General features: G+C 53.3%; 1 protein-coding gene across 1 annotated transcript in view; it reads left to right on the plus strand.

Annotated features, from left to right (window-relative positions):
- Positions 1 to 7,697: 7,697 nt before the first annotated feature.
- IQANK1 (IQ motif and ankyrin repeat containing 1) overlaps positions 7,698 to 12,452 on the plus strand; it is a 151,614-nt gene continuing 146,859 nt past the window's right edge. Inside the window, exons 1-2 of the mRNA XM_037891682.1 lie at positions 7,698 to 7,853; positions 8,641 to 8,741. Of these exons, the coding sequence (XP_037747610.1) occupies positions 8,645 to 8,741 (97 nt within the window). The 5' untranslated portion in view covers positions 7,698 to 7,853; positions 8,641 to 8,644. The remainder of the gene's footprint in view (positions 7,854 to 8,640; positions 8,742 to 12,452) is intronic.

A 12,452-nucleotide genomic window follows, 5' to 3' on the forward strand; every position in this document is an offset into this window, starting at 1 on the left:
TTGGATTCTTCCATCCTAAGTGTAGGACTCTGCACTTATCCTTATTGAACCTCATCAGATTTCTTTTGGCCCAAACCTCCAATTTGTCTAGGTCCTTCTGTATCCTATCCCTCCCCTCCAGCGTATCTACCACTCCTCCCAGTTTAGTATCATCCGCAAATTTGCTGAGAGTGCAATCCACACCATCCTCCAGATCATTTATGAAGATATTGAACAAAACCGGCCCCAGGACCGACCCCTGGGGCACTCCACTTGACACTGGCTGCCAACTAGACATGGAGCCATTGATCACTACCCGTTGAGCCCGACAATCTAGCCAGCTTTCTACCCACCTTATAGTGCATTCATCCAGCCCATACTTCCTTAACTTGCTGACAAGAATACTGTGGGAGACCGTGTCAAAAGCTTTGCTAAAGTCAAGAAACAATACATCCACTGCTTTCCCTTCATCCACAGAACCAGTAATCTCATCATAAAAGGCGATTAGATTAGTCAGGCATGACCTTCCCTTGGTGAATCCATGCTGACTGTTCCTGATCACTTTCCTCTCATGTAAGTGCTTCAGGATTGATTCTTTGAGGACCTGCTCCATGATTTTTCCAGGGACTGAGGTGAGGCTGACCGGCCTGTAGTTCCCAGGATCCTCCTTCTTCCCTTTTTTAAAGATTGGCACTACATTAGCCTTTTTCCAGTCATCCGGGACTTCCCCCGTTCGCCACGAGTTTTCAAAGATAATGGCCAAGGGCTCTGCAATCACAGCCGCCAATTCCTTCAGCACTCTCGGATGCAACTCGTCCGGCCCCATGGACTTGTGCACGTCCAGCTTTTCTAAATAGTCCCTAACCACCTCTATCTCCACAGAGGGCTGGCCATCTCTTCCCCATTTTGTGATGCCCAGCGCAGCAGTCTGGGAGCTGACCTTGTTAGTGAAAACAGAGGCAAAAAAAAGCATTGAGTACATTAGCTTTTTCCACATCCTCTGTCACTAGGTTGCCTCCCTCATTCAGTAAGGGGCCCACACTTTCCTTGGCTTTCTTCTTGTTGCCAACATACCTGAAGAAACCCTTCTTGTTACTCTTGACATCTCTTGCTAGCTGCAGCTCCAGGTGCGATTTGGCCCTCCTGATATCTTTCCTACATGCCCGAGCAATATTTTTATACTCTTCCCTGGTCATACGTCCAACCTTCCACTTCTTGTAAGCTTCTTTTTTATGTTTAAGATCCGCTAGGATTTTAGGCGGCTGCTCCCCACCCGATGGCCCAGGTAAGATACTTCAGCCATCCCCACCTTGCACTTCTCAGCTTTTATGGTCAGCCCACCCTCCTGGAGTCGGTCCAGCACTTGTCTAACCTGGGACACATGGTCCTCCCAGGTCTGGCTAAAGACACAGATGTCATCAATATACGCCACAGCAAAACTCTCCATCCCCCTCAGTAGCTGGTCCACCAGGCGCTGGAAGGTGGCCGGCGCTCCCTTGAGGCCAAAAGGCAGGGTCAGGAACTCATAGAGCCCCAGAGAGGTGATAAAGGCCGATTTCAGCCAGGCATCTCCATCCAGCGGCACTTGCCAGTAGCCCTTTGTAAGGTCCTTGGTGGTAAGGTATTGAGCTCCTCCCAATTTGTCTAGGAGCTCATCAGGCCTGGGCATGGGGTAGGCATCAGATACAGTGATGGCACTGAGCTTCCGATAGTCCACACAGAACTGGATCGACCCGTCCTTTTTGGGGACCAGCACCACCGGCGAGGCCCAAGGGCTGGCAGATGGCTGGACCACTCCCAAAGCCAGCATGTCCCTGACCTCTCTTTCCAGGTCCTGAGCAGTTTTCCCTGTGACTCGAAAGGGGAGCATCTTATTGGCGGGTGCAATCCTGTCTGCACCCGGTGGACAGTCAGATTAGTGCGTCCAGGCTGGTTGGAAAACAGCTGTCGGTACGGATGCAGCACCCCCCTGATCTCAGCTTGCTGGGCAGGGTTAGCTGATCTGAGAGGGGAACTGTTTCCAGGGGTGAACCAGCTTTGGTCCCAGGGAATAGATCTACTAAAGGGTCATCTCCCTGCTCCTCCCAATGTCCACACACGGCCAACACCACATTCCCCCTGGCATAATATGGCTTCATCATATTCACATGGTGCACCCGGCGGTGGTGCGCCCGGTTCGACAGCTCCACCACATAGTTTACCTCATTGAGCTGCTTGACACCCTTGAAAGGGCCCTCCCAGGCGGCCTGTAGTTTGTTCTTTCTCACGGGGATGAGAACCTGATCCTCGGTGGCGTAGGCATGGGCCCGCGCCGTGTGGTCATACCAGACCTTCTGCTTCTTCTGGGCTCTGGCCAGATTCTCCCTGGCCAGGCCCATGAGTTCAGCAAGTCTCTTTCGGAAGATCAGGACATACTCCACCACTGACTCTTCATTGGGAGTGGCCTTCCCCTCCCATTCGTGTCTCATCAGGTCCAGGGGGCCCCTTCCATATAACAGTTCGAAAGGCAAAAATCCGGTAGACTCCTGGGGCACTTCCCTGTACGCGAACAGCAGGTGAGGTAAGTACTTGCCCCAATCCAGTACTTGGCCCAGTTGTGCTGGACCCCACATTTCTCCCACAAGCACTGGAGCAGGGCCGACATGAAGTTGGATCCTTGGTCTGTCAAGCCTTCCTTGGGGAACCCCACTCGGCTGAAAATGGTCAGGAGCTCATTTGCCACGGTGTCGACTTCAATGGAAGCTAAGGGCACTGCCTCGGGGTAGTGGGTGGCAAAATCTACCACCACCAGAATGTATTTCTCCCCCGACCGGGTCGTCTTGCTGAGAGGTCCCGCTATGTCCATGGCCACCGTCTGGAAAGGTTCCTCTATGATGGGCAAAGGTTTCAGAGCTGCTTTCCCCTTGTCCCAGGCCTTCACCACCCTGACAGGGGTCACAGGATCGGCAATACTGCCGGACAGTGGTAAAGACTCCAGGCCAGTAAAAGTTCTGTAGCAACCTCTGCCGGGTGCGCCGGATTCCCTGGTGCCCTGAGAGGGGATGTCATGGGCCAGGGACAGGAGCTTGCAGCGATACTTCTGGGGGACCACCAGCTGCCTCCTGATCCCACAGGACTCCACTTCCCCTGGGGGAGCCCATTATCGGTACAGGAACCCCTTCTCCCACAGGAACCTCCCCTGGCAACCTCTCCTCATGGTCCATACCACATTGAGGTCGGCCAGGTCCCTGAGCTTCTGCAAGGAGGGATCTTTCTGCAACTTGGCCTGGAACTTAGCGGCTGGGGAAGGGATGGGGCCCGGTTTCCCCTCACTGGCCAGGTCTGAGGCCACAGCCTCTCTGAGCCGTGCCCCTCGGTGCTCCCTCCCCACCAGGGTAGGGTCCTGCGCCTTGGGCAAGGTACCCTCCCTGAGGTCGGGGCGCAGTGCCCCTCGCTGGCTCTGGCTACGGGTCACAACCAGGGCGGTCTGGGGGTTGCTTGGCCAATCCTCGAGGTCCCCCCCATCAAAACCTCAGTGGGCAAATGGTGGTGCACCCCCACGTCCTTGGAGCCCTCCTTGGCCCCCCATTTCAAGTGTACCCTTGCCACGGGCACCTTGAATGGGGTCCCGCCCACCCCCGTTAGGTTCAGGTAGGTGTTGGGCACCACCTGATCTGGGGCCACCACCTCGGGCCGGGCCAGCGTCACCTCCGCGCCCGAAACCCAGTATCCATTGACCTTCTTCCCATCCACCTCCAGGGGAACAAGGCACTTGCTCCACAGGGACAGCCCTGCGCCCACCCTGTAAACCGAGACCCCTGAGTCCAGAGCATCCAGCCCTCTGGAGGAGCTGGCCTGGGGTACTCTTCTCTCCTGAGCAGGTGGTAAGCTGGCAGCCCCCCTTGCCTGGGCCGTCTGCCCCTTGTCCAGCTGGGTCCCTACCCAGTTAACCCTGGGTAGGTTGGGTCTGCTCAGTCTGTCCCTGAGCCTGGGGCACTGGGTCCGTACGTGGCCCCTCTGGCCACAGTGATAGCAGCTCGTCACGTTGGTCCCCTCGAGCAGGCTGGATGGTCCTGACACCAGGCGTTCCCTTTGGGAGGGGGTTCTCCATATTTCCCCGCTGGGAGGTCCCATGGTGACTCTCTCTCTCCATCGTGGGGGGCCTGTTCTTTTGGGATTCCTCCCGGCTACCCCCTGACCGACTGTTCACAAACTCGTCAGCCAGCTGCCCTGCATGCTGTGGGTTCTCTAGCTTTTTGTCCACCAACCATAGCCTCAGGTCGGAAGGGCACTGTTCATACAGTTGCTCCAGTACGATTAGGTCAAGCAGGTCCTCTTTAGCTTGGGTCCCAGCTGTCCACTTGCGGGCATATCCCTGCATTCAGTTGACCAGTTGTAGGCATGTGACCTCAGGCGTTTTACGCTGACTCTGGAACCTTTTCCGGTACATCTCGGGGGTCAGCCCAAACTCACAGAGCAGGGCCTTTTTGAACAGCTCGTAGTCCCCTGCCTCCGCCCCTGTCATTTGGCTGTACACCTCCACGGCTTTGGGGTCCAGTAAGGGGGTGAGAAACTGGAGCCTGTCTGCAGGGTCAACCTGGCGCATCTCACAGGCATTCTCAAAGGCAGTCAGGAAGCTATCTATGTCCTCCCCCTCCTTCCGCTGGGCCAGGAAGCACTTATCAAAGCTCCTTGCAGTCTTAGGTCCCCCCTCACTCACCGCAGCCGGGGCCCCACTGCTCCTCAGCCTGGCCAGCTCCAGCTCATGCTGTCTCTGCTTCTCTTGATGCTGCCTCTGTTTCTCCTTCTCCTCCTGCTCATGCTGACGTTGCCTCTCCTCATGCTGACGCTGCTTTTCATGATCCTCCAGCTCCCTCATTTTCATCTCCCTCTCCCATTCCATCCGCCTCCGCTCCAGGGATGGGGAGCTCCGCCAGGAGGATCCCCTGCTGGCTGCCGGGGTCAGGGTACCCTCAGTATTCGCTGGGCTTCCCCCAACTCCTCCCCCAGGCATAGGTAGGAAGGGTCTCGGGATGTCCTCGGCAGCAGTCTGACCCCTCCCAGCCCGGTTAGGCCCCAGGGCCCACGCTGCATCCACCGGGCAGCTTTCCTCAGGGACAGGGATTGGGTCATCCAAGCGATCCCTCTCCACCAGCTGGGCAATCAGCTGTTCTTTGGTGGACCTCACAATGTGCAGCCCCCTCTGCCTGCACAGCTCCACTAGGTCGTTCTTAAGGCGTTTAGCGTACATCTCCCTGCTGGCCACTCACAGGCCGGGCAGCTTTCCACTTTTCCAGGAAAAACCCCTAGGGTGCCAGTCCTTCTTGAGGTCACCACCTCTTTGCCAGGGTCGAGCTGCAGACTCCTCTGCCCCTGGGACGGCTCGCTGCAATCCCCCGGGGTACCCTGTTACTGCAAAAATCCTTCTCTCTGGTCACACACTCCCAGGGGTTAACCACCCCCTGAAACTGTCTCTCTCTGAATCTTCAGCACGCCTGGTCCCCGTCAATCCCCCCTTCATTTTACTGTTCCCCCGTCACTTACTGCAGGAAGTGCCGTTCCTGGGTGCAGTACATCCCACTGCTACCACCAGTTGTCACGGAGTGTGGGGGAGTCCGGGGCCTGCACCCCTCTTCCTGGGATTCACTGAGACTCTCAGCCAGCCAGTAAAATGGAAGGTTTATTGGACAATAGGAACACAGTCCAAAACAGAGCTTGTGGGTACAACCAGGACCCCTCAGTCAAGTCCTTCTGGGGGACACGGAGCTTAGACCCCAGCCCTGGGGTTCCCTGCATTCCACCACCCAGCACCAAACTGAAACCAAAACCCCCCCAGCAAGTTCTCTCCTGCAGCCTTTGTCCAGTTTCCCGGGCAGAGGTGTTACCTACCCCCCCCCCCCCCCCCGGGCTCAGGTTATAGGCTCTCCGGTCTCCCATCCCCCGTGAAACTCCCCTGCCACATTCCCAGGTCAACACTCCCCCCTCCCTGCTGTGTCACAGGGTATGTGGTGGGGTGAGGGTTCTGGGGTGGGCCAGGGATGAGGGGTTTGATGTTCCAGGCTGGGGCCGAGGGGTTCGGAGTGCGGGAGGGGGTGCGGGCTTTGGAAGGGAGTTTGGGTGCAGGAGAGGGCTCAGGGTGGGGCAGGCAGTTGGCATGTGGGAGGGGGTGCAGGCTCTGGAAGGGAGTTGGGCTGCAGGGGTTTCAGGGGTGGGGGGAGTTCGGGGTGTGGTGCAGGCTCCAGGCGGCGCTTCTCTGAGGTGGCTCCTGGAAGCAGCGACATGTCCCTGGCTTCTAGGTGCAGTACCGGCCAGTGATGCTCCGCATGCTTCCCTCGCCTGCAGGCACTGCCCCCGCAGCTCCCATTGGCTGTGGTCCCAGCCAATGGGAGCTGTGGAGCCAGCGCTCAGGGCGGGGGAAGTGTGCAGAGCCTCCCTGGCAGCCTCTGTGGCTAGGGCCCACAGGGACATGCTGGCTGCTTCCGGGAGCCGTCTGGAGCCAGGGCAGGCAGGGAACTTGTCTTTGCCTTGCCGCGCCACTGACTGGACTTTTAATGCCCCGGTCAGCACTGCCAGGGTCCCTTTTCGACTGGGTGTTCCATTGAAAAACCAGATGCTTGGCAACCCTAAAATCTGCTACAACATTGCATATATTATACCTACATAGTTACCATTGGCAACCAAACTTGTAATGTCATCTAAGAACGAAATCAGGCTTGTTTGACACGACCTTTTTCTCTTTAAAGCCATGTTGATGTGGGACGGGGGTGGGTTTAGTCTTTGGAGAGGTGATGTGTGTGTGGGGAGCTGGTACCAGATGGGCGATGAATGGTGTGGGGGCTAGTACCAGAGAGGTGATGCGGGAGACGGTTATACCTGGATGGGCGACGGGGCTGGGGGCTGGTACCTGGGTGGGGCAAGTTGGGGATAACTGGGGTGGAGGAGTGGTACCGGGCTGAGGGATGGTGGGTCGGTACCGGGATGGAGGGTGAGAGGGATGGCGCTGCTTGCACGGGCCATGGCCCGGATGGGGGAAGGCGATGCTTGCACGGGCACTGCAGATCGGGGGGGGGGAAGGGGGAGGAGGGGAATGGGGACTAGGTCTCTGCATGGGCATGGGGGGAGCGGTGGTTGGCACCTGAGGGGGAGGAACGGGGGTGGTATCAGAGCGCCCATTGGTGAAACCGGGGAAGCCGAGGAGTGGTGGTGGTACCGGAGCGGGGATTGGTGGAGCCGGGGAAGCCGGGCCGCGTGGTGGTACCGGAGCGGGGATTGGTGGAGCCGGGGAAGCCGGGCCGCGTGGTGGTACCGGAGCGGGGATTGGTGGAGCCGGGGAAGCCGGGCCGCGTGGTGGTACCGGAGCGGGGATTGGTGGAGCCGGGGAAGCCGGGCCGCGTGGTGGTACCGGAGCGGGGATTGGTGGAGCCGGGGAAGCCGGGCCGCGTGGTGGTACCGGAGCGGGGATTGGTGGAGCCGGGGAAGCCGGGCCGCGTGGTGGTACCGGAGCGGGGATTGGTGGAGCCGGGGAAGCCGGGCCGCGTGGTGGTACCGGAGCGGGGATTGGTGGAGCCGGGGAAGCCGGGCCGCGTGGTGGTACCGGAGCGGGGATTGGTGGAGCCGGGGAAGCCGGGCCAGGGGGTATCGTTAGGCCCTGACGCTGCAGGAAGTGGGCGGGGTTCTGATCTGGGGCGGTCACTTCACCAACTGGGGCGTGACGTGTAGGGGTCAGACCCGCCCTTTCAGTTCCGGTTGGGAACGGGTGCGCTTCCGGCGTCGCCGTTGCCGGGTGACGGTTGGGGCCGCTGCCGTTACGGGCGAAGCCGCAGGAGCTGGAGCGGCGCCGGCGGGCCGCTCATCCTGGCGGGCGCGACTTTCCCACGGCGGCCCCGGGACAGCAGGTCGGGGCCGCGGCGCTGCCCGCGTCGGTCAGACGGGGGGAGCGGGAGGCCGGTAGGGAGTCGGCGCGGCGGGGAGGACCGTGGGCACGTCGGTATTTGTCTCCTGAGGACGGGGGGAAAGCCCGCGGGCACCGCTACTTTACTGGCGCGGGCGCCTGGTGGAGGAGGTCACTGGTGCCCGGAGTTGTGTAAGGTGGCTGGATAAGGCTGTATCTGATTTCTGGGAAGCTTTTCTAAGGACATCCCTCTGGGATCTCGCCTGGGAGCTATGGGCACGACTGTAATAAAAACCTGGGTAAAGTTAAGATAGTTTGGGTGCATTAACTACATTTCTGTATTGTCAAATGTTTACATTGAGCCTTAATTCTGAATTTTCTGGGTATTTTTTTTTTTTAGAAGTATAGCATTCTTGTAATTTTTTAAACTTCTATATTACTGATATGTACTCTTATTCTTCACTACACATGTGGAATTTGTTCAGATGAAAATTCCCTTAGGTTCTAAACCACTTTGAAAATGTTTTTGACAAGCATTAGGGGAAGGGACCAAGATATCCTACAAAGATGCTGAGGTTTCTTAGCACCAGAATTAACTTTCCCTTCCCCGCCACATCCGTGGCACAAGTGGGCCTGATACTGCAGACACACTCAGGTAATCCCATTGAATTTACTGGGGTGCATTCGTGTTTGCAGGACCAAAGCAGTTGCTGTCTCTTGCCTCATGCAAAGCTGAGCTCATTAGTGCTTTAAAGTTAATAAGAAACCTGCTGGTCTCTATTCTGTTTCAGGGAAATGAGTGACAGGAAAGCAGCAGGAAAAGGTGCAGCTCAGAAAGGTTCCAAACCAGCTTCACTGGTGAAGAAATCAGGAACGGCATCTAGAAAAACAGGTAGAGTTATGGTGGGGGAATTCTGGTTCTGTCTGTTGCTGTTGTCTTTCAGCCTTTTGCATCATCATTAGTTTGGGAGTTACAGCGGTTTCTTTCTGTTTAGGTATGGTGCTACCCTATGCAGCAGATATGGTCAACAATGAAACAGTCATAATGACCTGTGGTGGATGTGCGTTGTTTTCCTACATGCTGGAAAACAGCAGAGATTTCTTGTATAGGAATTTTAAGTTGGTGGCCATGCTGGCGAAGAAGATATATGATCTGGAATCACCAGTATCAGTACTGCATACCAACTGAGATGGCAAAGACTTATCGGACAACAAGATTTGGGAATTGTTGCCACCGATTCTACTGGGGAAGGATTGGTGAAGAAGGAACGTAAGAGTGTAAAAACTAAAGAAGATGACTAGCAATTTGTGAACAGAGGAAAGAGAAACAGAAGGCATTCAATTCTTCTAGAAGTATTGAATTGCAATATTCAGTGAGGCAACTACAGAAAATGTGTCTGAACATACATTTGGAGGAATGGAACAAAGTTACAGGGGGTAGCTGCTTGCTTCTTACTGGCAAGGATGTCCAAGAGGCTTTTAACGGTTCTAAAATGACAAGCAACCATCAAGTGATTCCATATTAAGAAGAATGGACAGAGAATTCAGCAGGATGATGTGTAGCTTCCCTGGAACAAAGACATGAACTATAACTGTAAGATTGGATGGGGATCTGAAGTTGGTTGGCAAGTCTCCTGGTGATGATACACATTAGAATACCTGATGGACAGCATCACATGGAAGTACAGAGATTATTGAAAACTTCAGGGTTGTTAGCCTTAGGTACTTTTATGGCCCCCATTACTGTAGTATCTGAGCACCTCACAGTCATTAATGTATTTATCCTTAAAACACCCCTGGGAGGTAAAGAAATGCTTTTATCCCCATTTCACAGATGGGGAGCTGAGTGGTTAAGTGATGTGCCCGAGGTCACACAGGATATCGTTGGTGGAGCAGGGATTTGAACACACATCTCCTAAATCCTAAGCTAATGCTGTAACTGCTGGACCAAAGACTCATCTGTCTTGGAAGTGTTGTGAAGAAGAAAAATTCCAAGTCATCTCTCATGGTCTCTGTGTGTATATAATGTCTTCTGCAGTTTCCACGATATGCTATGCATCCGATGAAGTGAGCTGTAGCTCACGAAAGCTCATGCTCAAATAAACTGGTTAGTCTCTAAGGTGCCACAAGTACTCCTTTTCTTTTTACGAATACAGACTAACACGGCTGTTACTCTGAAACAAGTCATCTCTCAGAGATCCTTCCATCCCTATAAATGAGGGACGGCAGAAGGCAGAAATTAGTGGAGCTGCACCATTATCTATGTGGGTGATATGAAACTGAAGGTTTTGGTTTTGTGGAACATTGGGTCACATTCTAGTGGGAGAAGGGCCTGAACAAATAGGACCTCCAGCAACACAGAAGTAGGTGGGCTAATCTCGGTTGAAAACCAGTTGGAGCAGGTAGGAGTATCTTAAACTAGCAATTCCAGGAGAAGATGCTAAGAAGGCAGTTGTGCTATAAATGCGTAAAGATATCACTCAAGCTCAAGGTACTGTGAATATATTGAGATGAGGTGGGAAAGAATTTGAAGGGGGAAAACATTCAGTTCCTTTTATACAAATGCTAGGAGTCTGGGTAATAAGAAAGAAAAGTTGTAATTTAAAACTGTGTGTCATAGATTTTTAAGGCCAAAAAGGACCATTGTGATCATCTAGTCTGACCTCCTGTGTAACACAGGCCATAGGACTTCATCGAAATACTTCTTGTTTGAACAAGAGTATATCTTTATAGAAAAATAGTCAATGTTGATTTAAAAATTGTGATTAATGGAGAATCTACCATAACCCTTGGTAAGATGTTCCAATGGTTAATTACCTTCACTGTTTAAAAAAAAAAAAGTATGCCTTATTTCTAGTCTGAATTTGTCTACCTTCAGCTTCTAGTCATGGAATCTTGCTATACCTTTGTTTATTAGACTGATGAGCCCATTATCAAATTTTTGTTCCCCATGTAGATAGTTACAGATTGTGATCATGTCGCTCCTTAATCCTCTCTTTTGTTAAGCTAAATAAATTGAGCTCCTGGTACCTATCACTATACAGTGTGTTTTCTAAACCTTTAATCAATCTCCTGGCTCTTCTTTGAACCCTCTTCAATTGATCAACTTCTTGCAACAATTATGGATACCAGAACTAGACACAATATTCCAGTTGTGATTGCACCAGTCCCAAATACAATGGTAATATAGACTCCCTACTCCTACTCAAGATTTCCCTGGGAATCCAACGATTGCAGTAGTCCTTTTGGCCACCGCTTTACACTGGAAGTTCATCCTCACCCCCAAATCCTTTTTAGAGTCTCTGATGCCATTATCTTTGGCCATTATCTTTGAAAACTCATGGCGATTGGAGGAAGTCCCGGACGACTGGAAACAGGCTAATGTAGTGCCCATCTTTAAAAAAGGGAAGAAGGGGGATCCTGGGAACTACAGGCCAGTCAGCCTCACCTCAGTCCCCAGAAAAATCATGGAGCAGGTCCTCAAGGGATCAATCCTGAAGCACTTACATGAGAGGAAAGTGATCAGGAACAGTCAGCATGGATTCACCAAGGGAAGGTCATGACTGACTAATCTAGTCGCCTTCTATGATGAGATTACTGGTTCTGTGGATGAAGGGAAAGCAGTGGATGTATTGTTTCTTGACTTTAGCAAAGCTTTTGACACGGTCTCCCACAGTATTTTTGTCAGCAAGTTAAAGAAGTATGGGCTGGATGAATGGACTATAAGGTGGATAGAAAGCTGGCTAGATGGTCGGGCTCAACGGGTAGTGATCAATGGCTCCATGTCTAGTTGGCAGCCGGTATCAAGTGGAGTGCCCCAAGGGTCGGTCCTGGGGCTGGTTTTGTTCAATATCTTCATAAATGATCTGGAGGATGGTATGGATTGCACTCTCAGCAAATTTGCGGATGATACTAAACTAGGAGGAGTGGTAGATACGGTGGCAGGTAGGGATAGGATACAGAGGGACCTAGACAAATTGGAGGATTGGGCCAAAAGAAATCTGATGAGGTTCAACAAGGATAAGTGCAGGGTCCCGCACTTAGGACGGCACCGCTACAGACTAGGGACCGAATGGCTAGGCAGCAGTTCTGCGGAAAAGGACCTAGGGGTGACAGTGGACGAGAAGCTGGATATGAGTCAAGAGTGTGCCCTTGTTGCCAAGAAGGCCAATGGCATTTTGGGATGTATAAGTAGGGGCATAGCGAGCAGATTGAGGGACGTGATCGTTCCCCTCTATTCGACATTGGTGAGGCCTCATCTGGAGTACTGTGTCCAGTTTTGGGCCCCACACTACAAGAAGGATGTGGAAAAATTGGAGAGAGTCCAGCGAAGGGCAACAAAAATGATTAGGGGTCTGGAACACATGAGTGATGAGGAGAGGCTGAGGGAACTGGGATTGTTTAGTCTGCGGAAGAGAAGAATGAGGGGGGATTTGATAGCTGCTTTCAACTACCTGAGAGGTGGTTCCAAAGAGGATGGTTCTAGACTATTCTCAGTGGTAGAAGATGACAGGACAAGGAGTAATGGTCTCAAGTTGCAGTGGGGAGGTTTAGGTTGGATATTAGGAAAAACTTTTTCACTAGGAGGGTGGTGAAACACTGG

The sequence above is a fragment of the Chelonia mydas genome, chromosome 2 (assembly GCF_015237465.2).
Source record: "Chelonia mydas isolate rCheMyd1 chromosome 2, rCheMyd1.pri.v2, whole genome shotgun sequence".
NCBI classification, from domain to species: Eukaryota; Metazoa; Chordata; order Testudines; family Cheloniidae; genus Chelonia; species Chelonia mydas.